This window comes from Tupaia chinensis, unplaced genomic scaffold (assembly GCF_000334495.1).
Source record: "Tupaia chinensis unplaced genomic scaffold, TupChi_1.0 Scaffold000117_2, whole genome shotgun sequence".
Taxonomy (NCBI): Eukaryota; Metazoa; Chordata; class Mammalia; order Scandentia; family Tupaiidae; genus Tupaia; species Tupaia belangeri.
The window spans coordinates 8,063,672-8,088,452 of NW_006159583.1; the positions used below are offsets into that span (position 1 = coordinate 8,063,672).

A 24,781-nucleotide genomic window follows, 5' to 3' on the forward strand; every position below is an offset into this window, starting at 1 on the left:
AGTATGGGTCAGCTTGAATGACAGCTCAGAAGTGAAGCTCACTGCCCAAACAGCCCTTTTCTTTTTCTCCATATCATATTTCTGGCACAGTTTGAAAAGACGGTAAAATGGGTGTCTCCTGACACCAGCAAGTGGCATAGTGGCTAAAGTGTTGGGCTCCCACATAGTCAACAGCCGTTTGAGTCCTGGATCCGGCAGCTTGAAACTCCAAAAGAGATGCATGTGTCCAAAGTCTCAAGAGGAGAATGGAGGAGAAGGGATTGCAGTGTGGGCACTCTCCCCATCCCCATCCCACCCCCAGGAGGGTGATTTCTCACTTTCTGTCTTTCTGGAGCACATGTGACCAATAGCAAAAATCTCTAAAAAATAAAAAAAAAAAAAAAACTGGGAGTCTCCTAACACATCTCCATTCCCTGCCATCAACCCTGAACACAAGTACTCAGCTATTTCCTTGAAAACCGCACAGGCTGCAGAAAGGACAAGCTAGGAATACGTGCCAGGGAACATTAGTTGCACGCCACCTCACAGGATGTCTCAGAATCTGTAACCTAATACAAATCCCCAGAATCTGAGTATGTCATCTTACTTAGCAATACTCAGTGACACAAATGCATGTCCAGATCACTGGGGAGCCCACGATAGAGCTCTGAGTACAGGCTGTTCCGATGTTATCTAAGAAATACCAAAGGGTGGGGGAGATGGAGGAGGGTGGGAAAGGTTTGATGATGCAGATATTTCTTTTTTAAAAATTCAGCAATCTAACAATCTGTACACTATTTTAATTACTATGTAAAACACACCAAAAACATAAATAAAGAAGGAGGAGAAGGAAAATATGGAGGAGGAGGAGGGAAAAGAATGCCAAAGGGAAACAGCAAGGAGGCCTCCCACATCCCCACTCCCAGATGAGGTACACAGACCATGACAGATCACTATTACTGCAGGCCCTCCACACGGGTCTATAGAGTTTAATAATGCTCTTTAAATGACCAAACTCCCAAAAAGAAAAAAGAGACAGAGAGAAAGAAAGAGAAAAGACTGAACCCTGCTTCCTCAACCAGGATGAGAAAACAGAAAATTATCTCCAAACACTACGAAGCGCCGAGGGCAAATGCAGGTGGGAGCTGTGGTCCCAGTTGCCTACAGCAAATTGATGTCATCTCTGTTGAGAAGGATTCGGGGTTGGGGATAACTAGCCTCACCCAGGATTCTATTTTTCTCTTAACTTAAAGCCACTTTCCAATCACTTCAGCACCTGGCACTTTGGTTAATGAACTCCTTCTAAGACAATCTGAACTCCCAGACAGCCCCTCGGCATTAGTATTTTCTATCTATGGTAAAGGCAGAGACAGCACCAAACACCAAGTGGGTCTGCAAAGGCTGGGTAAGATTGAACAGGATTCAGGCATGGCACACCGCCAAATCTGGCCAGTTCAGGTATGAACGTCATTCTACAATCAGTGTGTAGTGGCTGTGTTAGCACTTTATTTATTTATTTATTTTTCTTTTGAGAGAGAGATTTTTGCTATAGGGTGCACGCACTCACCAGAGAGATAGAGAGACAGAACACGAGAAATCAGCCCTCAGGAGGAATGGCCATGCTGCAATCCATTCTCCATTCTCCTCTCAGGATCTAGGCCACACATGCACATATACCCTGCGTGAGTTTCAAGCTGCCAGATCTGGGACTCGAACCATGGTCAACTGTGGGAATCCAGCAATGTAACCACTACACCATCTGCTGGTCCCTGTGTTAGCACTTTAAAATCTCATGCTGACATAATTAAGGCAAAGTCTGCTACAAAAATTGAACAATTTATAAATTCTATGCTCTAAAGGACTTGAGAGGAATTCAAAAGAGATTTTTCCTTTAAAACATATCTTTTTAGAGATGCGATTATTTAATCTAAGGAAGCTATATTCGATTAAAAGCATATCAAAAATAAATATGAATGGGGAAATGTGGAAAGTCAAAGCTGTAAAATAAATATCTAACAGGTCAAGCAAAGGTTAATGGAAATCAGAAATTCCTAAAGGAAAGGAAATGAGGCTATAAAAGTCACTGTGAACCAAATAACTCCACAGAAGATAATGACTGTCCCCAAATTAAACAGAGGCTCCCAGGACCAAAACGTCTGCTTCAGTTTCTCTACCTCGAGGGCTTAGGCTTCTTTAAGGACACTCACCCTGAACACAATTAACTCACGATTACCTCAGACGAAGCAAATAGAAAAAGATAATGACTTTGCAAAGAAACCCTCTTTTGCAAATGCCAGTAAATTCACCAATTCTATTTTTTTTCTTTATTCATGATAGAGCATTTGCGCTCACAAATGAGAATGAGGAGTGGAGGGAGCCACCATCCTCCACAGCATCTTTTCATACCACAATCCCTTCCTCCAGTCCTGTAGCCCATTGGATTTTGGACACTCATGTGTATGACTATGTGTTTTGGACTGACCAGGCAGAGGATTCAACCACAGTTATCCATGTAGGATCTGGCTTCTCCTGAGCACTGCATTACCACTGTAGAGCTGGTCCCTAAATCCAGCAGTTCTTGAACAACAGGATCATTCTCCAGATAAGGGTAAAATAATCACATTCATGATTTGTTACAATGGTCTCCATGGTCATGAACATGTTGCTTTTCTAGAATTCTTGTCTGCCTCTTTTCCATGTTGACTAAACCCTGTGTTTTTCATAGCTTCCTGATGTTTTCCCATGAAATAAATATTAACCCATGATAATCATCACTACCTTGTATTAAATCATACTTAATTTTGCTTCTATTCTGTAATCTTTTTTTAATTCTTCTTCTCTCAAACTCTGTGAAACAATGGACTCAGAATCTACTTTTCATCTGAGTTCCATTGTATAATTCTATAAATAAAATGAACACCCTAAATATTCTCATTGAATATTAAAAGCATAACATTAAAATGTTTGACAAAGCCCATGTCCTAAATTATTATTGAAGAGATGCCTTTTGGATACAGAAACTTAGAAAAATACCCACTTCTGGGGCCAGCAGATGGTGTAGTTACACCACTGGTCTTCCACATGACTGACTGTGGTCCATGACTGGACCTGGTGGCTTCAAACTCATTCTGGGCACACATGCGAGCGTGCCCAAAATCCTGGGAGGAGAATAAGGAGAAGGGACTGTGGCGTGGCCATCTCCCCCGGGGATGATTTCTCACTTCTCCTCTCACCACCTCTGTCTCTCTCTCCAGAGAGCACACAAGCCTACAGCAAAAACCTCTAAAGAAAAAAAAATTACATGGAAAAATGTCCACTTTCATCTACACTCATGACCTAAAATTTCTATCCACTTCTCATGATAAGCCAATAAGTGTTAGAGTTGGCAGAGCTCTTGTGAGTTAATCCATTCCTTTTTTTTTATTTTTTATTTTCATTTAATTTTCTTTTTAAAAGAATTATTTATTTATTTTTACTTATAATTACTGCTATTATTTTTAATTTGCTACAAGGCACATGCGCTCACCAGAGAGAGAAAGAACAAGTTGCCAGGTCTGAGACTTGAACCACCGTCAGCTATGTACGAGTGCAGCACCTTAACCACCACGCCACCTATTGGCTCACTTTCCTTTTTTGTATAGACCTTGAAATAGATGACTCCACCTGATGGGACTCACCCCTTTCATTTCCCTTCTAGTATAAGCCTAGAACCCAGCTGAACAGTATTGTGCTCTGAATACTTAAGGACTCTCCCCTGGTTTAGAAACTACACTTACCCGCAGCATCCACATCACTTACCCTTTAATTGGACGTTTTTCCCCTCAGAATAGACTCACCCAATCATAATGTTTCAAATATTATTCACTTAGACTTTCATGTTCAGTGTGGGTTTTTTTTCTTCTTCTTCTTTGGTCCCAGGTTTATTGAAAATATTACAGCATAGTAGAAAGATTCAAACAACTCCATGTGGTAAGTTGAAATTCATCCTCTCTGTAGGCTGAGTGACCTGCAGGTGGACAGACTACCGAAGTCCAAAAGCGTCAGCATTTCCTTAGTGTCAGGATCCACTTCAATCTTCTCCTCATCCAGGGCTGAGACTTCAGGAACAGAGTTCTCTCCTCTCTCTTACCTCCTCCTGCAGCTGATGGAAATGCGGCTCTCTGGGCCTCTCTGAGTCCACTTCATCAGATGTGTGATGGGGCCTGCTCTCTCGTTGTGGAGCTTCTTGCTAAGAATGAGAGTGATCTCCCTGCACACACGCTTGTTCACATGGAAGTCATTGCCCAGACATGCTTAGTACTTCTCGATAATGACTCTGGCCACCTTCTTCACGATTTTGGTGCGAACATGGCCCATGATGGCAGGTCCTTGGTGAGTGTTCTTCTCTTTTCTTTTTCTCTCTTTTTATTTATTTATTTTTTTTTTGAAGAGGTTTTTGCTGTAGGATGCATGCACTCCCAGAAAGACAGAGAGAGACAGAAAGTGAAAAGTCACCTCCCAGTGGGAGGGCCATGCCACAATCCCTTTTCCATTCTCCTCTCGGGATCTTGGGCACACACACGTGCCTGGAATTAGTTTAAGCCATCGGGTCTGGGACTCGAACCCCAGTTGACTACATGGGAGTCCAGGGACATAGCCATTACGCCATCTGCTGGTTCTGAGTATTCTTTTCTTTATGAGGTGACAGATTCATGAAATGAGAACAATCAGAATATGCTACCCCATCATATGATGTTTTGACGTAAGAATTATTTAGAGCTGAAAACAATGGAGAAAACAGAGACACAGGAAGGGTCCTCTGTTCTCCTCTATTTTCCTAAGAACAAAACACAACACAAATTCTGCTTGTGAAGATGACCCCCACCTCCCTTACCAAGCAGAGAACAATCTCTATGAACAGAGATAGATGGCACCAAGATGAGTCTGCATAAACAAACCTTCCTAAATAACTCTTACCTACTGTTAGCCTCACCCATGTCTGTATGTCCACAATTTACCACCTCAAGAAGCTTAAACCCCTTCTCCCCTTCTCCTTTGTTTAATCACTTCTCTACAATTTATCACCCTTTGTTAAAATAGTATATAAGCCATGAAGTCAAGCCTCTTTCTTTGGGCATTTTCTTCTTTTCTGTGGCGTTCCCATGCATGTAAAATTAAAAATACAATGTGTATGCTATTTCTCCTGTTAATCTATATTTTGTTAGTTTAATTTACAGGGCCCAGCTGTAGGACCCAGGAAGGGAAAGAAAAAGTTTTCCTCCCTTACAGAAATAAGATAAAAACCATGTTCATCTGCCTTTTGTTTCTCAACCATGGATCAAATTTACATTTGCCATAAATATAGAACTAACACTGGAATAAAAAAGAAAAGTAAGAATGTGGTGGGCGGGGGGAGACAGGTTCAAGGTTTTTAGGAGCTAAAGCAGAAGTCGCTGATGACATGTCCAACTATTGGCCCCAGGGATTTTTCTGGCCCAGAGTGTTATCTCCTTGTTAAATGACCACGAGAAGCCTTCATTTTCTAAGAGATTAAGTCATTGCTTTAATGAATTTAATCCAAACCACTTGAGTCAGTAAATTCTTGGTTTAAAATTTCTACAAAGTGTTAGTCCATGTTCCCGACCAGAGTTTTTTTCTTATAAGATTGATTTACTGGTTCTTATTCTCTTGCTTAAAATTTCAACTACAATTTGTTTTATCTTATTTACATCCCAGGCACACACTTTGGAGAGCATTAGAAATTCTGTGATGCATTCTAGGAGTTCTAGGCACTGGGGACGTAACTGCAGCCCTTCACCCACACAGTGGAGAGTAGGTCTCTGAGGAGCACTACTCACGGGGTCATATTGAGTAAACTCTTTGAATGCAATGCACCTGAACAGGGAGCGAGGCCAGGCCCTTCCAGTCTGAGTGATGGTCTGAGGGCTCTGACTTCACTCCTCACCACTTGGGTCACAGAACTTCACCAAGCAACAAGTACCTGGTGTGAGACTGAGCACTGACTGAGGAGCCAGGATGCTTGGCTTCAGCAGTCTCATTTGTAGGAAGTGTGGATCCTACTCAGACATCAGGGAAAACAGAAATGATTACTTTGTTTCAGCAACCTTATCATAAACAAGTGTATTATATCTTCAACACAAGACAGTCCACATAGTGATTTTTGACTTTTATTAAATTCAGAGCAGCCAGCATTTGTGCAGTCCTCACTCTGTGCCAGACACTGGTCTTGGATCTGTAGGAATAAAAGAGATCCTGGCATACATCTAATATGCAAAACAATCCCAGCCCAGCCTCAGTGGTACAGGAGTACAGGACAGATGGCATAGTAGTTATGTCGTGGACTCCCACATGGCCAACTGCAGTTCAAGTCTTAGACCAGGTGGCTCAAAACTCACACCGGGAACATGTGCGTGTGTGCCTAAGATCCTGGGAGGAGAATGGAGGAGAGGGGACTGTGGTGTGGTCATCCCCCTAGGGAGTGGTTTCTCCCTTTCCTTCTCACTGTATCTGTCTCTGTCTCTCTCTCTCTCCCCCCAGTGAGCACATGTGCTCTATAAAGACCTCTACAAAAAAAAAAAAGAGAGAAAAAGAAAAAAAAAATCTTTGTCTTCTGTCTTCAAGGAGCTTATACTCTATGGAGAATGGAAGAGATTTTCAGAGCATTGCATATGAAGCAGAGAAGATGCTTCTATCTTACGTGTTTTTAAATATATAAATCATTAAAAAAATTAAAAGAGGAGGACTTCAGGTGGAATGGTGTTTGAAGCACTGGACTCCCAGTTGGCTCACTGTGGTTCAAGTCCTGGACCTGACAACTTGACTTCTTAACTTCATCTCTCTCTTTCTCTCTCTCTCTCTCTCTCTCTCTCTCTCTCTCTCTCTGTGTGTGTGTGTGTTTGTGGTAAACACACATGCTTTGTAGCAAATTAAATTAATAAATAATAATAACAATAAACAATGAAATAAATGTTTTTCAAAAGAGAAAAAGAAAAAACAGTTCTGAGATACCTTTGATTTTCAGAACATGAAAATTAAATGTTGTTTTTTTGTATAGAGAACCTCTACTGCAATTAAAATAGGATATAAAAAAGCTATCTATTGTTGCCAAGGTTTATTAGTTAAAATCATTTTTGCCAAAATGTGTTTGCCAAGACGACAGGAGGTGTTTCCTACAGCAAAGGAGAGGTGAATGAGAGGGTGAGGGTGTTGAACAGTCCCGAGTAATTATTGCGTCCACTTAGGCTCTGCAGCTGTCTATCTGGGCCTTTGCTTATGATACAGTAAATCATAATAAACAGTCAGAAGACAGAAATAGCAACACTCACCTTATCATGCCACAGAGATGTTATATTCTTTCTGTCAACAATGCAGTGCAAAGGTTCAGGGAGAGTGAGAAGTCTGACCTGAAGCGATTTTTCCACCACTCATCATTTTGACAGTTACACGAAATCCAGAGAAGGGATTTTCTTGTCTAATTATTTCTAACCTTAAAGTTCAGGGAGTTAATCTTTCTCGAGATTAGGATGCACTAAATACATCCTGAGGAAAGGGTGCAGGACATTTTCTGCAAACACCGTCCAGGAGATGTGAACTCTTCCCTTTATTTGGTATCCCAGAGGAAGGGGCAGGAGGGACGAGGAGGCGAGTCGGTCATCTCAGCTCAGAACCAAGTGCTTGAGTAAGCGCTTTAGGGTCGGTCCTCCAGGGAACATCATTGCTTCCATCCTGATCAGAGAAGTCAGCCCAGCCCACATCTGAGCCAGTGGTTACCCAAGCCCAGAGAATTATAAACCCCTCAGAACTGCTTTCTTGTGATGTATTAACTTTTTTTTTTAAGGTTCTTCCCACGGGATGCATGGGCTTGCTGGAGAGAGACATAAAGAGACAGAGAGAGGGAAAGTGAGAAATCAATCCCCTAGGTAGAGGGGTGTCCACACCACAATCGCTTCTCCTCCATTCTCTTCTTGGGATTTTGGGAAGCATGCACACATATGCACCTGGACAGATTTTCAAGCCAATGAGTGCAGGATTCCAACAGTGGTCCACTATGTGGGAATTCAGTGCCTTAACCACTATGCCACCTGATGTCCCCAATGGTGTTATTCCGATGTTAATACTATTAAGTGGAAGAGCTCATTCCTCCAAAGATACTTAAAGTTAATGCAAAAAAGGACTTTAGAAGTATATATTTTGGTGAACTTTAAAGATCAGAAAAATCCTTCGAAAATCCCCCTGAAGGGATAAATATGCAGATTTTCAAATTTTTTCCCCTCTCTTGATGATTCTCACATGCTTTTATTTCTGAGGGGTGTTGCATACAAATCAGATTTGTCCTGTTAGGACTTCATGATCTCCTGCTGCTTATATCCCAGCAGCAGTGCCTGTGATCTGCTGTGTGGACACCTTAATGAGTTGCTGCAGAGAGATCATTTTAGGCCCTGCACAGAGACCTGCTCCCACACAGCAATCAGCACAGGGCTGTCACACAAATTACACGGAGACAGAGACTGCTCCCCATCTGGAAGCCCAGCGGCTCTTTACACAGGCATTACCTGACCTTAGGGCCCTCGAGGGAAGGGATTTCCATTCTCTTCTGTCACTCACTATTTCTGAGCATTCAAAAACAAGAAAATAAAGTACTCCTTGTTTCACACATAGATTCAATTCCAAAAGCTATAATTAAGAATCTTTCCCCACCCCCAATCTCATCCTCGGTGGAGCTAGAGGCCAGCTGCATGCCATATGTGGGTGGGAACCCCAACTACTTGTAAGAATTTGGGATGATTTTTTATTGTCCTTAGAATCCCTTGCCTCTTCGATACTCGTATACTTTTGTATGTTCTGTGCATTCTGTGTTCCATGTCCACTCCGGGACTATTTGCTGTAAGGTCTTTGGCAAGCCGGTAAACCTAGGTGCCTTAGGTGCCTCAGTTGTCCATGTGAGAGTAGGCAGAGAGCTACACGGAATGATCTCGAGATCCCCAGCAATCTACCTGATTGTGATTCAGTGACTCCTCATATTCCAGGGAGTGTTTTTCAATGCTTTGTTGGAAATTGTTGAGTCACACTGGAATTAACTGTAATTATAAGAGGAGGTTGGAGGGTAATGATCTTGCCGAGAGTAAAACTGAACGGAGGAATGTGGAGGAGGAATGTGAGGAAGTGTGGGATGGGAAAGCCATAATCAGATGTGTGGAGATGGCCTGTCCAAGGCCCACACACAAGATCAGACTTATAATCCCCAGGCCGCCCAGGAACGATCGGAAATGCAATTCTTCCCAGAAGAGCTGCCGGCCATTTGTTTGGCAGAAGCTTCAGAATAGTGATGACGATGATGGTTTGCACAGGCCCTCAGTGAGTCAGCACCGGCAGGGTGCTGAGGAGTTTGGGGAGGCACAGATGGCCAGTGTGACCGTTGGGGACTGTTAGGCTGATGAACACCAGGACACATGCCAGAAGAATTGCTTTAGGTATACATGAGCAAAATGTCTTCCTAAAACTACACGTGGAAACCCTCATCAGCACATTAGCAGAATTGAAGGGAGGGTCTTGGCCTGGGACACCCCAGGGGTAAGGATTTGTCCACTGTTAATAAGGTCACAGACAATTGCAGACACTCTCATATAAAGGACACCAGCAACTCCCAAGAGAAAAAAGATCCATAGCAAAGGAGGATCAAGGACTTTGGAGTTTTCTTTGAATAGTCTGAGCTCAGATTTAAGGGAATATCCAATATGGATGATCTGAAGGCTGGATGAATTATTCCAAAATAGCCTCTCATCCTTCCTGTCTGTTGGAGGTGGATTCTCACAGGGTCTCCTGCTAAACAGATGGGCAGCTCTTGGAGGACTAGCAGGCTTCATCCTTTGGCCTGACTTGGAGCACTTTCCAGGCTGTCTCTGGGAAAGCTGTCTCTCAAATCACCCTGGGTCTCCCTAGATACCAGGTGATCTGACTGCAGAGTAGCTGGGGGTCAGAGGGCTAAAAGGCTGGAATGCCCTTAGATAACACAGAACACGACCTGCCCAGTTTCCACTCCGGTGAGAAAGTATCACTTAGGAGTTTGTAAATTCATATTTTATTATGTATAAAAGGCTGATCACAATCCGTTAAAAATAAATAAATAAAAAGAACTCGAAGAGTACCTACTGATACTGATGAAACTGTTAAGTGTCTCTTTCTCTGTTGTGTTTAACACTGCCCTTTCCATTCTCAGCTCAGAGGTAATCATTTAAAAATGGTTCTGGTTTTAGGTCGTCTATACTATAGAACTAGCCCACACATGTCTACACTTCTGGCCTACTCGACTTCAAATAATACATACCAGTTTCCTATAATGAAAAGTGAAATTTAGCATGCATATCCTATTTCATCCTATATGCATTTAACCTTCCAATTTTTTTTTTTAAGTTACCTTCTTGGGGCCAGGAGGGGTCATGGTGGTTAAGGCAATGGAATCACACATGGACAACCATGGTTCGAGTCCTGGACCTGGCCGCTTGCTTTCTCACTTTCCCTTTCTCTCTCTGGTCAAATGGAAAAATAATAATAAAAATTAAGTAAATAAATAAGTAAATATTTTACAAGTTCCTTTCTTAATTTATTTTATGAGAGAGAGATCCCAGCAAAGTCTTGTCCTGCCTTGATCTGCCCAGCCAGAATCATGGTCATGCCAGAGGCACAACCTGCAAGTTCAAGTCTACCTGAAATCCAAACGCCAGACCTTTCCATACGGCTCCAGGACCACGCAACAGCACCTTACCTCTGTCACTGCTGCTGGGCCCACTTCCCCAATTTTCATTAAATTCATTTTTAAAGATATATAAATGTTAAGTGCCTAATTTTAAATAATATTTATAAGTTCTTATTTCTTGATTCATCAACTTTTAACATTATTGACCTATTTCCCCATGCTGTAGAAGAAGCAAACACGTCACGGTCACTGACTTCGGCCTCTTTCCTTCCTCCTCCCAACTTGTGGGCTGATAAACATCATTATCTAGACTTGTAACCTTTGCACCCTGTTCTGTAATTTTTGTTTGTTTGTTTGTTTGTTTGTTTGCTTTCTATAGGGCACATGGGCTTGCCTGAGAGAGAATAGAGAGGAACAGAGAGAGGGGGAAAGTGAAAAATTAACCCCAGATGGGATGGCCATGCTGCAATCCCATCTCCTCAATTCTCCTCTCTGGATTTTGGGCACACATGCACATGCTCTCAGCGTGATTTTCAAACCACCAGGTCTCTGACTTGAACTGGGGAGTCAGCCATGTAGGATCCAGCACCTTAAATATAACACCACCTGCTGGCCCCATCTGTTCTGTAATTGTTTATTTGTTTGTTTTTAATGGCCAGATGGTACAGATGCTTGCCAGAGAGAGAGGAAGAGAGAAAGCATCCCTCAGTGGGGCATGGTGAGACCAAAATCTCTTCTCTTTCATTTGTCCATCCTGTTGGGATTGGGGGAATGAGCACACATACCAGTGTGTTTTTCAAGCGACCAGGGCTAGAATGCAAATCACTGTGGGCCATATGGGATCCAGTTCCCTTGACCCTTAGGCTATCGGCCTGGTCCCTGTTCTGTAATTTTAAGCTAGTTTTGTCCACTTTATGTATAACCTGACTTTAAAAATTTAAAACCAATTAGAGATTTTTATAATACCAAGACTATATAAGGGGATCAGCAGATGACATAATGGTTACGTTGTTGGACTTACACATAGTCATCCATGGTTAGAGTCCCGAATACAGTGACTTAAATTCATGGCAGGTGCATGTGTATGCGTGCCCAAAATCCTGAGAGGAGAATGGAGGAAAAAGGGTTGTGGCATGGTCAGCCTCCTGAAGGTTGATTTCTTGCTTTCTGTCTCTCTCTGTCTCTCCGGTAAGCACATGTACTCTATAGCAAAAATCTCTCTCAAAAGAAAACAAAAAGATTATATAAGTATTAATTCCAGAATAAAGAAGTATGTTCAGTCCATAAAGATAGAAAGTGATTTTATGTTACAAAAAAATTCATCCAATAAAAGATTAAAAAATTAATTTCTTTTACTAATATCCCTCCTGTTTTTGCAAGTCATGTCATATTTCAGTTTACTTCATCTTATTATGACTTCTAAATTGATTTTTGTTCTCTTTATTCTATGAATAGAGTAACCATAGAAAGGGATTTTTTTTTCCCTTTTACTCACGTGTTCTGTGATTGACTGACAAAAGACAGGTTAATGGAGAAAAGTCATGTGAATTTTATTTAATGTTATTATTTTAGTTATTACATGCACGAAATCCTTCAAAGAAAATGATCCAAAGAAGCAGTTAATCTCAGAGACCTTTATACCATTTTGACAGAGGGAGATAAACTGTGGAGAAGTGACAAGGCAATCGAAAAGGAGTTTGAGCTTCTAGAAGTGGTAAATTGTGGGAAGAGGGACATTAATGGAAGATAAAGGTTACTCAGTTTGTTTATTCAGATTCACCTTAGTGCTATCACCAATTCCAGTGACAAAGGTGGTTCTTCCCTTCCTGGTACAAGAGAGGGAGACGCCTTTACAAAGGAAATGTATGCCCTACTTTTAGCCAAATGGAGAAAGACAGAGAGCTTTCTCTTAATTGCCTTCAGCTCAAAATATTCACTATGAGGGCTAGCAGGTGGCGTGGAGGTTAAAGTGGCTGGATCCCACATGGCCACCTGTATTATTTGAGTGCCTTGAAAAACATGCCAGATGCATGTGTGTGCATGTGCAAAATCCAGAAAGGAGAATGGAGGAGAAGGGATTATGGCATGGTCATCCTTTGGGGGTGATTTCTCACTTTCTCTTTTTCTTTCTCTCTGTCTCTGGTAAGTGCATATGGCCTAAAGCAAAAACTACAAAATGAAAATAAAAATTAATCACTATGCTAAAGCAGCATATTTTGGGATGGCACATTCTGATTCCCTTTAACCAGTTTACACACCTAAGATCTTTCACATTGTTAAACGTATTTTTCAATCCATGTTCTTCTTAAAGGCTTTCTTTCATAACTAGCTCCTATCTTTTCTGTTTTGATTTGTGCCAGTTGCTTTCTAGATCCCTCCTTTTTTTTTTTTTTTTAGCTGACCACCTGAAATTTCTTTCATTTGATTCTTCAGTTTTTTCTGTTTATTGGATTTATTTTTCCTTTTACTGCTTTACATCTGACATCATACTAGGAAATGTAATAAATAGGGAAAAACTTTCTGAGTCATTAAATAAGTTATTTGGCCTTCATTCTCACATAGCACTTTCGCCTGCTATAGAATTTATGTGCAAGATAATTTCTCTGATTAACTTTTAAGTCTTGCTGCTCTCTCCTCTGGCATCAATATTATTAATGAAAAGTGTGATGACAAGCTTATACTTGTTATTCTGTTCATTTTCCCTGCAAGCTTTATGCTAGGAATTTTTACACGTCAACAGAATATTTCTTGGTACATGGTGTTTTCCACCTAAAAAGTATTTTTTAACTTTAGTTGAGAGAAATTGTCTTTTATTATTTAATTTCCTTCTTTATTTTTCCCTTTTACCTTCACTCTCTTCTCAGATGTGCATATTAATTGCTTTCTAAATCTATTCTTTATCTCAGAGTTTCTCGTATTTTCCCTTTCTGTCATTCTTTACATTCTGAGTTATTCTCTCAACTTAATCTTCCAGATTACTAATTTTATTTTCAGTTATACAAATGATTCAATTCTATTCACTACAAAATATTTATTTGGGGATATGATGTTAAATTTTTCAAAACCTGTATTATATTCTCTGCTTGCTTCTTTTCCATAGCAGCCTATTTATATTTATGAATACGCTATCTCTTTATATCTCTGAGAAGAATAAGTCAACATCTGATGTCTTCTTACTTTCTTTTATCTGTTTATCCTGTAGTCAGTTGTTCTTTCATACATCTTAGTATTTTTGTTTTACCAAAAATAATGGTCACCTTGGTTGATTGGTAGTAACTTTTTTTTTTCCCAAGGTTTTTGCCTTAGAGTACATACACTTGCTGGAGAGAGACAGTGAGAGGGAAACTGAGAGATCACCCTCCAGGGAGGATGGCCATGCCTCAATCCCTTTTCTATTCTACTCCCGGGGTTTTGGGCATGCACACACATGCATCCAGTATGATTTTCAAGCTGCTAGGTTCAGGACTCGAGCCACTGTTGGTCATGTGGGAGTCCAGCACCTAAACCACCACATCACCTGTAGGCCCTAACTGGTAATAACTTTTAATAAAAAGCATGTTGATTGATCCGCTTAGGTAGTTGGCCAACATCTTTTGCATTTTGGAGAAAGAATTTACCCATAAGCCCCAATGACAAACTTTACCTTCTCAGTGTGTGAGTGGTCAGGTCAGAGACCTTCTTTTTAGAATATGTGGACAGTTGACTTCCACCCTCATCACCCATTACAGGAGGCCTTTACCTTGGCTGGTGAAAATCGGTAGTGCATTTACTCCCGAATGGACCTGCCTTTCCCTTCCTCCTTTGTGAAGGTGCATGGAAGGTCTAGAGCTATCTCGGACTGTGTGCCACACTGCAGACCTTCCCCCAGGAAGACATTCTGCTCTGGAGTTTGAGCACATCCTTTGTCTCTGGCAGAGAACAGAACAAATGCTGTAGCCAGCTTCTCCCAAACCTGGGAGTTGAGGAGGCACCCAAGCCAGGATTTCACAGGGCATTTTCTGATTCCTTGGCACTCCTAGTGTAACCTCAGGCCCCACCTCAGACCTACTGAATCTGAATCTGAAATATTTTTCTATTTTGTTTTATAATTTATTTACCTTTAATTGTTGCACATCTTCGAGGGGTATGAATCTGTATTTTAGCAGTCCACACTGATTTCGAAGTACATTGAAGTCTGAGAAGGACAACTCAACCATTCTTGCTCTAGCCCCATAAGTGTCTGCTGTCCATCTTTGATGTTTCTGAGTTTGGGACCTCTGGGCTCTGTGAGAAGATCCCACAACCTTTCACCCTCTATGCCTTCTCCTGGCTTTATTATGGTCCAGTTCCCTTTTTTGACACATAAATATTTCTGATTTATGAAACAATACAGTGACTACTCATGTGTTGCATCATCTAGCTTAGAAATAAAACTCTACAAATATAATTGCAACCCTGTGAACATCCTTTCCTGATTTTCTTCATCATCAGTTCAGAGTGCAGCCTGGTAGAGGCATGGCAGCCCCTACACCACTGATGCCCAGTCTGGTAGTACTCTGTCATACATAGGCACAGACCAGAATAGCACCTTCAGCTGGTGTGGGAAACTTAGACAGCATGGATGGCCTAGGAAGAGCAAGGTCTTATATCTATATGCACCCATCCAAGGGACAGAACAGACTGAAAAAGGATGGACTCGGATGCGAGGTCACTAGAGGCAATGTTCACAGCAACGGAGACCTGGGACAGTATTAGAGTGGAAGAATAGCACTGGTAAAATACACACTAATGAGATTGTCTTATGAACCTACATGGTGCTTCTACTAATCCAAAGAGACAGAAACAGAGAAAACAATGTCTGCGAGCAGGTGGGCCCTTTCACTGGCAAGATCCAGAGTCAGGTGTGCAGGGCTGGCTCTGAGTCTTAGAGAGAACAGTGTCCTAGGCAGAATACAAGTGGCAGGTAGGTTTGCAAGTAAAGGGAGCAAGGAAAGTCAGTTGCCAGAATTTGGAGTCAGGATATGGTTTAGGCCTCAGGAATGAGAATGATGTTGGGCCAGATCACAAGAGCAAAAATGCAGAGGCCTACAGATTGGCACTGCTGAAATTCCTCCTGAGCTCAGAACCAGCTCTGGATTAAACTGATCAAGGTCAAGGAGGCTGAGCTTAGGGGGGAAGGGGGCAAGGAAAGGAAAGAGAAGAATTAGAAGCCAGGAGTCAATGTAATCCAATGCCATCACCTGATCCCAAGGGGCTGGCTTATATTTCTCAGCATTTGCAAACAAGTCAATATATCTGAAATCCTAAGCAAAATTCTAAAGCTTAGTCTGCTCCATTCCACATCATCCAACCACAAATACATACCAACCAGGCAATCAGTACTCCTGAGCACCAGGGAGACTTCATTTCATCTCCAGAACTTGTTTTGAGCACCTTCTGTGTGCAAGCACTATACTGTGAATTGAGATTTCTGAGGGGAGGGACCTGGCCTTGGGCTTCAATAATTCCTGTTGTTATAGAGTCAGACAAGCAAACATCACTTCCAGCAGTGCGGAAAGGGCTGTGGGAGCTCCTAGGTTGCAATGCTGAGTAGACCAGTCAGGATGGGAGAGGAGAGGAGAGGCAAAGCAGAAAGGAGCCTTGGCAGGAAGACCCACTCACCCCCAATATGCCATGATACATGCCAAAAGTCACAAGTACTGTGTTGCTTCCAGAGCACCATCCAAGGAAGTATGGATGGGCAAAAGATTGTGGGTTTTGCAGTCTGAGAGCCCTGGGTTCAAATCCTACCTCTGTCCCATACAATTTGTATGACTTTATGTATGCTTTCTTTTTTTTTTTTTTTTTGGGGAAGTTTTGAGAGACATAGAGACAGAAAGCGAGAAATCACCCCCCAGGGGGGATGGTCACGCCGCAATCCCTTCTCCTCCATTCTCCTCTCGGGATCCTGGGCACGCACGCACACGCGCCCGGCGTGAGTTTTAAGCCACCGGGTCCGGGACGTGAACCGCGGTCAACTACGTGGGAGTCCAGCGACATAGCCATTACGCTAACTGCTGGTTCCCTATGTATGCTTTCTTAATCTCTGTAAACCTCTGTTTTCTCCAATAATCCTTTGGGCAACCCAGAAAAACAACATTAGAAATAAGTTCATTGCTTAATAAGACATCTATACTTCTAAGAGTATAGGGACAAGGAGGAATAAAGGACAACTCAAAAAAGTGACAGATGCCATGCTTGTTACAAATTGCTTGATATTTACTACTCCTTTTAGGATTAATAAATTGTAAGGTTTTTTAGATATATAAAGTAAGAATTTGAATTGATTAGACTCTACAGTAGGAATGGATCAAAGTATTTTCTCTTTTTATTTCAAGTTCCCCTGAAAGTAGTACTTTATTTTTCTTTGTCCTACACAAATATATTTAGCAGGACCAACCACGTAGGCCTTCTCTGACAAATTCAGTAGGCATCCACCACGCCTTATGTGATAGGTATAGCCAATTGCTGTGGCTATTGTATAGCCATTAGGCATGCTGGTGGCTAATGAATGAGCAGACCAGCTCCACAATTGGCCCAATAGTAAAAAGTTAGAGTTCCTGTTTGGCTTCATAGACTTTCTTAAAAACCATAGGCTTACAAATAAAAATATCAGATTATCTGGGGATTCTCAAGAATTCAATCAAAATGATGAAGAAAATAAAAATAAAAGACAACATGAGAGAAGCCAGATGATTGTTTGGCCTCCTCGTTGTGCCTTCTGAGTCAGAAGTCTTCTCTGATCCACACTGAAAATATACAGGATCTCTTTACCAGAGGGTAAAAAATACTAACCCCCAAGGAAAAACTAGAGATAACTTTCTGTCGTCGAGACGTGACTGGAATTTAAATCATTATTTTCATTCACCACATTGGACAGCTAATTTTCTGCAGCTAGACATGGATGTAATACCTTCGCCACGGGCAAAGATCAATGTTTAACGGTGATGGTTTTGATTTCAGTGAAGAACTCATAAGAGTCCTTGGCTCCTTCTCTACCTATCCCAGAACTCTTCATCCCCCCAAAAGGAAGATTCAGCTCTCTGATGAGCCAGCAGTTGGTCCACACCAGGCCTGACTGCAAACCCTTAGCCACTCGGTGGATGCGTCCCACGTTGCTGGACCACACTGTAGCTGCCAGCCCATATTTGACGTTGTTGGCCCTTTTAATCACTTCCTCTTCATTATCAAAGGGGACGACACACGTCACTGGGCCAAATATCTCTTCCTTCATGCAGCAGGATTCATCCGTAATGTTTGTTATCACTGTGGGAAGCATGAAGTAGCCTGCCCGATTTTTAGGGGGAAGATCCAACGTATCCACTCCCTCACCACAAAGAATTTGGGCCCCTTCAGCACGAGCTTTCTTGATATAACTTCTGACCTGGGTGGGTAAAAACATAATTAGCAACATCTTACCACTGGCCTTACACAAATCAGCAGAAAATTCAGTATTTTTTATCGTTCAAATGAGTACAAGCTCATTACTAAGAAATCTGGGGTTGATTATCTTACCATTCAGCTGCTAAGCCTGAGGGAAGAGGTGTTCAACCATCATTTGGGCACTCAGCCCTCACACAGAGGAAAGGGGAGTAATTTGTTTAATGTTTAAGTGCCAGGCACTCAGATAAGTGCTTTTCATACATTCTTACTGGAGTCTCTCCAAACTCTATTAGCTATTTTTATCTGTTATTATTCCCTATTTGCTGATGATAAAATTGAGCCTCAGAAAGTGTAAATGGTCCATACAGCTAACAGTAAAGTCAGAATTCACACTCAGGTATATTTTGTCGTTAAATACACAAAAGAGTATTTCTCTCCTTTGGGGGGGGGCGGGGGACTGCATTTATTTCAGAAAATGCAGAGTGAATAATGTGTAAGACTTAGTTGAAAAACAGGAAACTTTTCAATATTTGTTCTCAGCTGAGCTTCCAGAATTTATTTCTAGTCTCATTACTCTGAAAGTATATCTAGGTAATATAGTATAGCTAGATATAATAGGAAATAAATTATGTAATAACAGTGACTTAGAGACAATAATGGACATCGATTAATAATGACTGTAGAAATAACTCATACTAATGATATGACAGGGGTCTTCAAAAAGTTCATAAAAAATGGAATTAAAGTACAAGTTTATTTTGGTGCAAAACATTTTGAAATCCTTGCATAATGTTTCCTAATACACATTTTTCATGAACTTTCATACAGTTCACACGAGTGCATATTTATATGTGGAAATATTAAAATTACAATGATATACTTTTCTACCTCTGAAAAGCATTATAAGCATAAGAAAAGTGGGAAAATAGTCCTAAAAATTGGAAGTATCAAACAGCAGTCAAGTAGTAAACCAAAGGCAGGATACATTTGAAATGATGTTTGAATCCTACTTATTTATCTGCTTGAGAATCCTGCCTCACTACTAGATTAGGGTTCCATTGCAGATCTATATTTAATGCAGAGCTTTAAGTTTATTTATCATGTAAAACGAAGATGCTATTCTAGTGTTAATTTTGCTTCCAGTTTGTAGAACACTTAAGCAATGGAGTTGAAGATTTTTTTTTTTTTTTTTTTGGAGAGGTTGTTCACTATAGGGCACGTGTGCTCGCCAGACAGACAGAGAGAGACATAGAGACAGAAAGCGAGAAATCACCCCCCAGGGAGGATGGTCACGCCGCAATCCCTTCTCCTCCATTCTCCTCTCAGGATCTTGGGCATGCACCACACGCATCCGGCGTGAGTTTTAAGCCACCAGGTCCGGGACGTGTACCGCGGTCGACTATGTGGGAGTCCAGCGACATAGCCATTCCGCTAACTGCTGGTTCCCAAGACTTTTTAATAAGTAGAACATCTGGTACAGATTGATACATGCAATGTGCAAAAAGTTTATGGAAAATATATATTATGAGAAAACTATACACGGGTTTCAAATTTTTTCTTTTTTTGAGAGGTTTTTGCTATAGGGCGTGTGCCCTCACTGAAGAGACAGAGAAACTGAAAGTGAGAAATCACCCCCTGGACGGATGGCTATGCCACAGTCCCTTCTCCTCCATTCTCCCCTCGGGATTTTGGGCACACAAGCACATGCACCTGGAGTGAGGTTTAATCCACTGGGTCCTTGACTCTAACCACAGTCAACTACATGGGAGTCCAGCAATGTAAACATTGTGCCATCTGCTGGTCTGGGTTTCAAATATTCTTGTGACAAAATAAACTCATACTTTAATTCCATTTTTTTGTGAACTTTTGAAGTCTGCTCCAGTAAACCTCCTCCCCAACATCCATGATGATTTCAAAGCTTTTCCAGAACCTTCTCTATTCTAGTTGGTGAGGATAGACTGATGTAAATCTGTTTTTCTCTTTCCCCCTATTTTCTTGCTCCTTTTGAAACAATCCAACCACATTAATATTTTTAAAGAATTATCTATTTAATTTTGTTATTTTTATTTTTAAATTTGACCAGAGAGAGAAAAAAAATAAGGAAAAGTGAGAAAGCAAGCTACCAAGTCCAGACCTCGAACCACAAGGTTCCCAACCTGTGAGAGTCCAGCACCTTAACCACCACGCCACCTGCCAGCACCCCCATATTAGTTATTAAATAAAAGATGCCCAAGGCCAGCATGGTGGTTAAGGTGCTGGATTCCCAAATGGTCAACCACAGTTCAAGTCCAAAAACTAGTAGCTTGTGTTCTTATTTTCTCTAACTCTCTCTTGTCTCTCTCTGGTGAGTACACATGCCCTATAGCAAATTTAAAATAATAATAATAATAAATCAAATTAAGTAAATTATTTTTAAACAAGCCAAAAAATATTCCCAAAGGGGGCACCCTGTATGAGACTGGACATAAGAATAGTAAAGCGTTGGAGGGAGCTGGCAGGTGGCGTGGTGGTTAAGGATGCTGGACTCCTACATGGCCAACTGCAGTTTGAGTCCTGGACCTGGCGACTTGCTTTCTCACTTTCTCTCTCTCTCGCTCTCGCTCTCGCTCTAGTTCTTGCTCTCATTCTGTCTGTCTCTTATCAAATTAAAAATAAATAAATAAGTAAAATTAAATAAAATAATTCTTTAAAAAACAAAGAAATAGTAAAGCATTTGAGTTTACTGAGCCTTGAGAGGTATGCGGACTTAGAATATAAGATATAACTGCTAACATCTTTCAATTTTTAGGGAATCGAGAAGACTCTCCCACAGACTGGCTGGAATTTTTTGGCCTGTAAACTAACTTACATATTTTTGGGCCGTGGCACAAAAGATTGTTGTCCTAGACATCTAAGTAGATTTGGACTAAATAATCGTGTGTTAACCAGTATAAGGCCTTGAGAATGAAAGATTAGCTGAAAACTAAGAGAACTGGATGAAACCTGGCCCCAGCTCTCTGGGTGAATGAAGTGTATGAAGACTCAGTTATGTTCCCCACATACCTGTCTGAAGAAATCACTCAAGGACATCTTAACAAAAAATTCATTGACCCGCTGACATAAAGTCGAAGTCCCCTGAATTACCGTAGACTGTGGACTGCTCATTTAATCCCACCTCCTGCTTGTAGCTATGCTACTAACACATATGTGGAAATATGAAAAGCCAACTAGAAACTCATGCTGTTTTTATGAAACAGTGTGTGAGTTCTTAAGAAAAAGCAAACTTTTGTTATTCTCCTTTTTCCCAATTTTCCCTACTAAAAACCTTTCTGGGACTTGCAGGTGACATAGAGGTTAAGGGCACTGGACTCCCACATGGCTGACCATGTTTCAAGTCCCGGACTTGATAGCTTGATTTCTTACTTTCTCTCTCTCTCTGCCCCCTCAGGTCAAATTTAAAAATAAATATAAATAAATAAATAAAGTTAAATAAACTAAGAAACAAAAACCAAATCTTTCTTCTGGGCCAGCAGATGGTGCAGGGGCTAAAGCGCCGGACTCCCACATGGCCGACCACAGACTAGAACTGGTAACTTGCTTTCTCACTTTCCCTTATAAGTGCACATGGCCTACAGCAAAATTAAAAATGATAATAATAAATAAAATTAAATAAACAATTCTAAAAAAAAAAACTTAACAAACAAAACCCTTCCTTTTGTGGAGGGCAAGTGTAGATCCAGTAACTACATAGGAAAAGGTGGATAGTAGGGGTTGACAGGGAGGGCCTCAGGGAAAAAACATTTAATGAATACAAGAATGTCAAGTTACCTGTTGAAAATGGTATATATGTAATATCTGTGACTTGACTGACATGCACACATGCATGCTTAGAAAAACCATATTGGGGCTGGCAGGCCATGTGGGGTGCTGGACTCCCACATGGCTGACCACAGTTCAAATCCTGGACCTGGAGGTTGCTTTCTTACTTTCCCTCTCTTTGTCTCTTCTGGTCAAATAAATAAATAAATAAAATTAGATGAATAATCCTTTTAAAATAAAAATCATTTTGTACACTGTAAAGATATACAATGATTGAATGTAAAACAAAACAAAACCCAACCTCTGCCATATTGGAGCATCAGTTACAGTCTTCCGAAGTATCTGCTCTTGGGTGGCCTATCCTCGTGCTTTAATTTGAATAAATCTCAGGGCCAGCGGGTGGCATGGTGGTTAAGGGTGCTGGACTCCCACATGGCTGACCCCATGGTTCAAGTCCTGGACCTGGAGATTTGTTCTCTCACTCTCTTTTTCTCATGCTATCCCTCTCTGATCAAAGGTAAGTAAATAAGTAAGTAAATAAATAAAGTTAAATAAAACAATTTATTAAAAAATTGAATAAATCTCTTTGTTTGCCTGACAAGCTTGGACCAGGCTTCTAGCTTTCAGACACTTTTTATGACATCTGTGAACAGGGGACATCAAGGTGATGATTTTCAGAGGCTCTGCTTGGAATACAGGAGCCCAGGACTTTAGTTCTTGATTCAGAACAGTGCCAGGAGGGAGCTGGCTTTAGATGAGCACATGTAAGTGAGATTATGTGATTTCTCTCCAAGAAGCTCTTAGCCAATAAAATCTGAAGGGAAATGTCAGCTTTCAAATTGTGAACTTACTCAAATATTTAATACATAAAGGAACTCACACTAAATTGAATTTATTTTCTAGAGAAAGTAGGCCAGATGATAGAATAATACGCTACCCTCAAGGAATGAGGTTTCCAATAAAATTTGAAAAACAACCTGTAACTAGAACCATGCTTTAAGTGCACAAAATTATTATTATTATTAAACTTTTTTAAGGGGAAAGAATAGTTAATACTTAGTAATTTGGGACATAAAATCAGAACACAGAGGTTAAAAAGAATAAACTCAGGAGCCAACTGTGTTTGAGTCTCAGTTCTGCACTTACTAGCTGAGGGCTTTGAAATGTCTTATGCTTCAATTTCCTCCAGTGACAAATAGGAATAACACTCACTTATTCACAGTGTTCTTAAAAGGTTGAAATAAAATTGTGTATGTAAAAAATTCATCATAATTCCTAGCACATAGTATGTCTTTTAAATATTGGCAGCTATTACTGGTGATGGGATGATGATGGTGCCCATGATACACTGTGTGATCTGACACACATCTCTGAAGAGACCCCAGAGATGTCCCTCATCTGTTTCGCTTTGCTTTGGCTTGGTTTTAAATTTGTATTAGGGCACATGCTCACGAGAAAGAGAAAGTGAGAAATCACCTCCCCAGGGGAATGGCCACGCTGCAATTCCTTCTCTTCCACTCTCCTCTCAGGATTTTGGGCATAAACGCACACATACCTGGAATGTTTTTCAAGCCACTAGGGTTCAGGACTCAGTTATGCTATCAGCCATGTGGGATATAGCCACCTAAATTACCATGCCATTGGGTGTCCCAGAGATGTCCCTTACTCTATATGTTGGGATTTTTCTCTGACAAAAGGGAATACAGAAATTCAAGAGTGGACCTTATTTAGGCCTAAAGGCTAGCCCTACTATGGGATCCATCCATGAATTTCCTCTGTGTTTCCTCCAGTCTCATCATTAACACTCAAGAATTCTCTTTCTCTAGTTATTGGCGTCTTCAGGTCAAAAACCAAGAAAACAAAACAAACCTATGAAAAAGCAAAGGAAGCCTTTTCTTTATTCCCTGAGGATAGAGTCATCTGTGGCTTACTGTGCATCCCCTGGGATCCCTGGGAATGTGGGAAGTCACACCCCTGTCTAGGAGCTCACTACCTCTGTAAGTCTCGAAGTGCATGGCACCATGTCCAGGGTCTGCCAGTGTTTCTAGCCTTAAAACAAGCAAATATCAGGACCAGCAGCTGGCATGATGGCTATGTCACTGGACTCCCACATAGTCGACTGCAGTTGGAGTCCCAGACCCCATGGCTTAAACTCACGCCAAGCACATGTGCATGCGTGCCAAAGACCCTGAGAGGAGAATGGAGGAGAAGGGATTGTGGCGTGGCCATTCCCCCTGGGGAGTGATTTCTCACTTTCTGTCTCTCAGTCTCTAACTGTCTGTCTGGCGAGCACAATAGAAAAAAACCCCCCAAAAAAAAAAAAAAAAAAGGAAACCTGTATGTGAGCAAGCCCATAGTGCAGCAGTTAAGTGCCATGTATAGGGAGCCAGATCCCACATGGCCCATCACAGTTCAAGTCCTGACCCAGGTGGCTTGAGGAACATGCTGGGCATATGCTGAGGAATGGAGAAATGAAGCAAAGAGGACTGTGATGTGACGCCCCACTTGGAGGTTGATTCCCGTCATCTCCAATACTGGTGAGCACATACACCCTCGGCACCCTCTGGCAATTAAAAAAAAATAAATCTGGGCATGGGGCTCACCCAGGCCATAGTCCTAGCTACTTGGGAGGCTGAGACAGAAGGAAAGACATGGTAAGACCCGGTCTAAATAAATACATAAATAATGATTGAGTGTGTGTGTGTGTGTGTTTTGGTGTGATGTGTAATATCAGTACTAAGTTGAGGCAAAGCTATTACTTTAGGTAGATGTGAGGGATGAAAATAGTTGGAAAGATATTAGGAGCTCTGACACAAGACTCTTCTCCAGGAGTTACTGTGACCGAGCACAGCAAAGCATCCTCTGTCCCTGCTTCCCTGAGCATACCTCTTAGACCTGGCCAAGATGAGG

The 24,781-nt window shown here is 41.3% G+C and overlaps 1 protein-coding gene and 1 pseudogene across 2 annotated transcripts in view; both read right to left on the minus strand.

Annotated features, from left to right (window-relative positions):
- Positions 1 to 3,931: 3,931 nt before the first annotated feature.
- LOC102494022 (40S ribosomal protein S17-like) lies at positions 3,932 to 4,369 on the minus strand (annotated as a pseudogene).
- A 12,518-nt stretch (positions 4,370 to 16,887) lies between these two features.
- ALDH8A1 (aldehyde dehydrogenase 8 family member A1) overlaps positions 16,888 to 24,781 on the minus strand; it is a 38,456-nt gene continuing 30,562 nt past the window's right edge. For both annotated transcript variants that reach the window (XM_006144338.3, XM_027770237.1), the window contains exon 7: positions 16,888 to 18,074. In XM_006144338.3, coding sequence (XP_006144400.1) covers positions 17,622 to 18,074 — 453 coding nt within the window. In that variant the 3' untranslated portion in view covers positions 16,888 to 17,621. The remainder of the gene's footprint in view (positions 18,075 to 24,781) is intronic.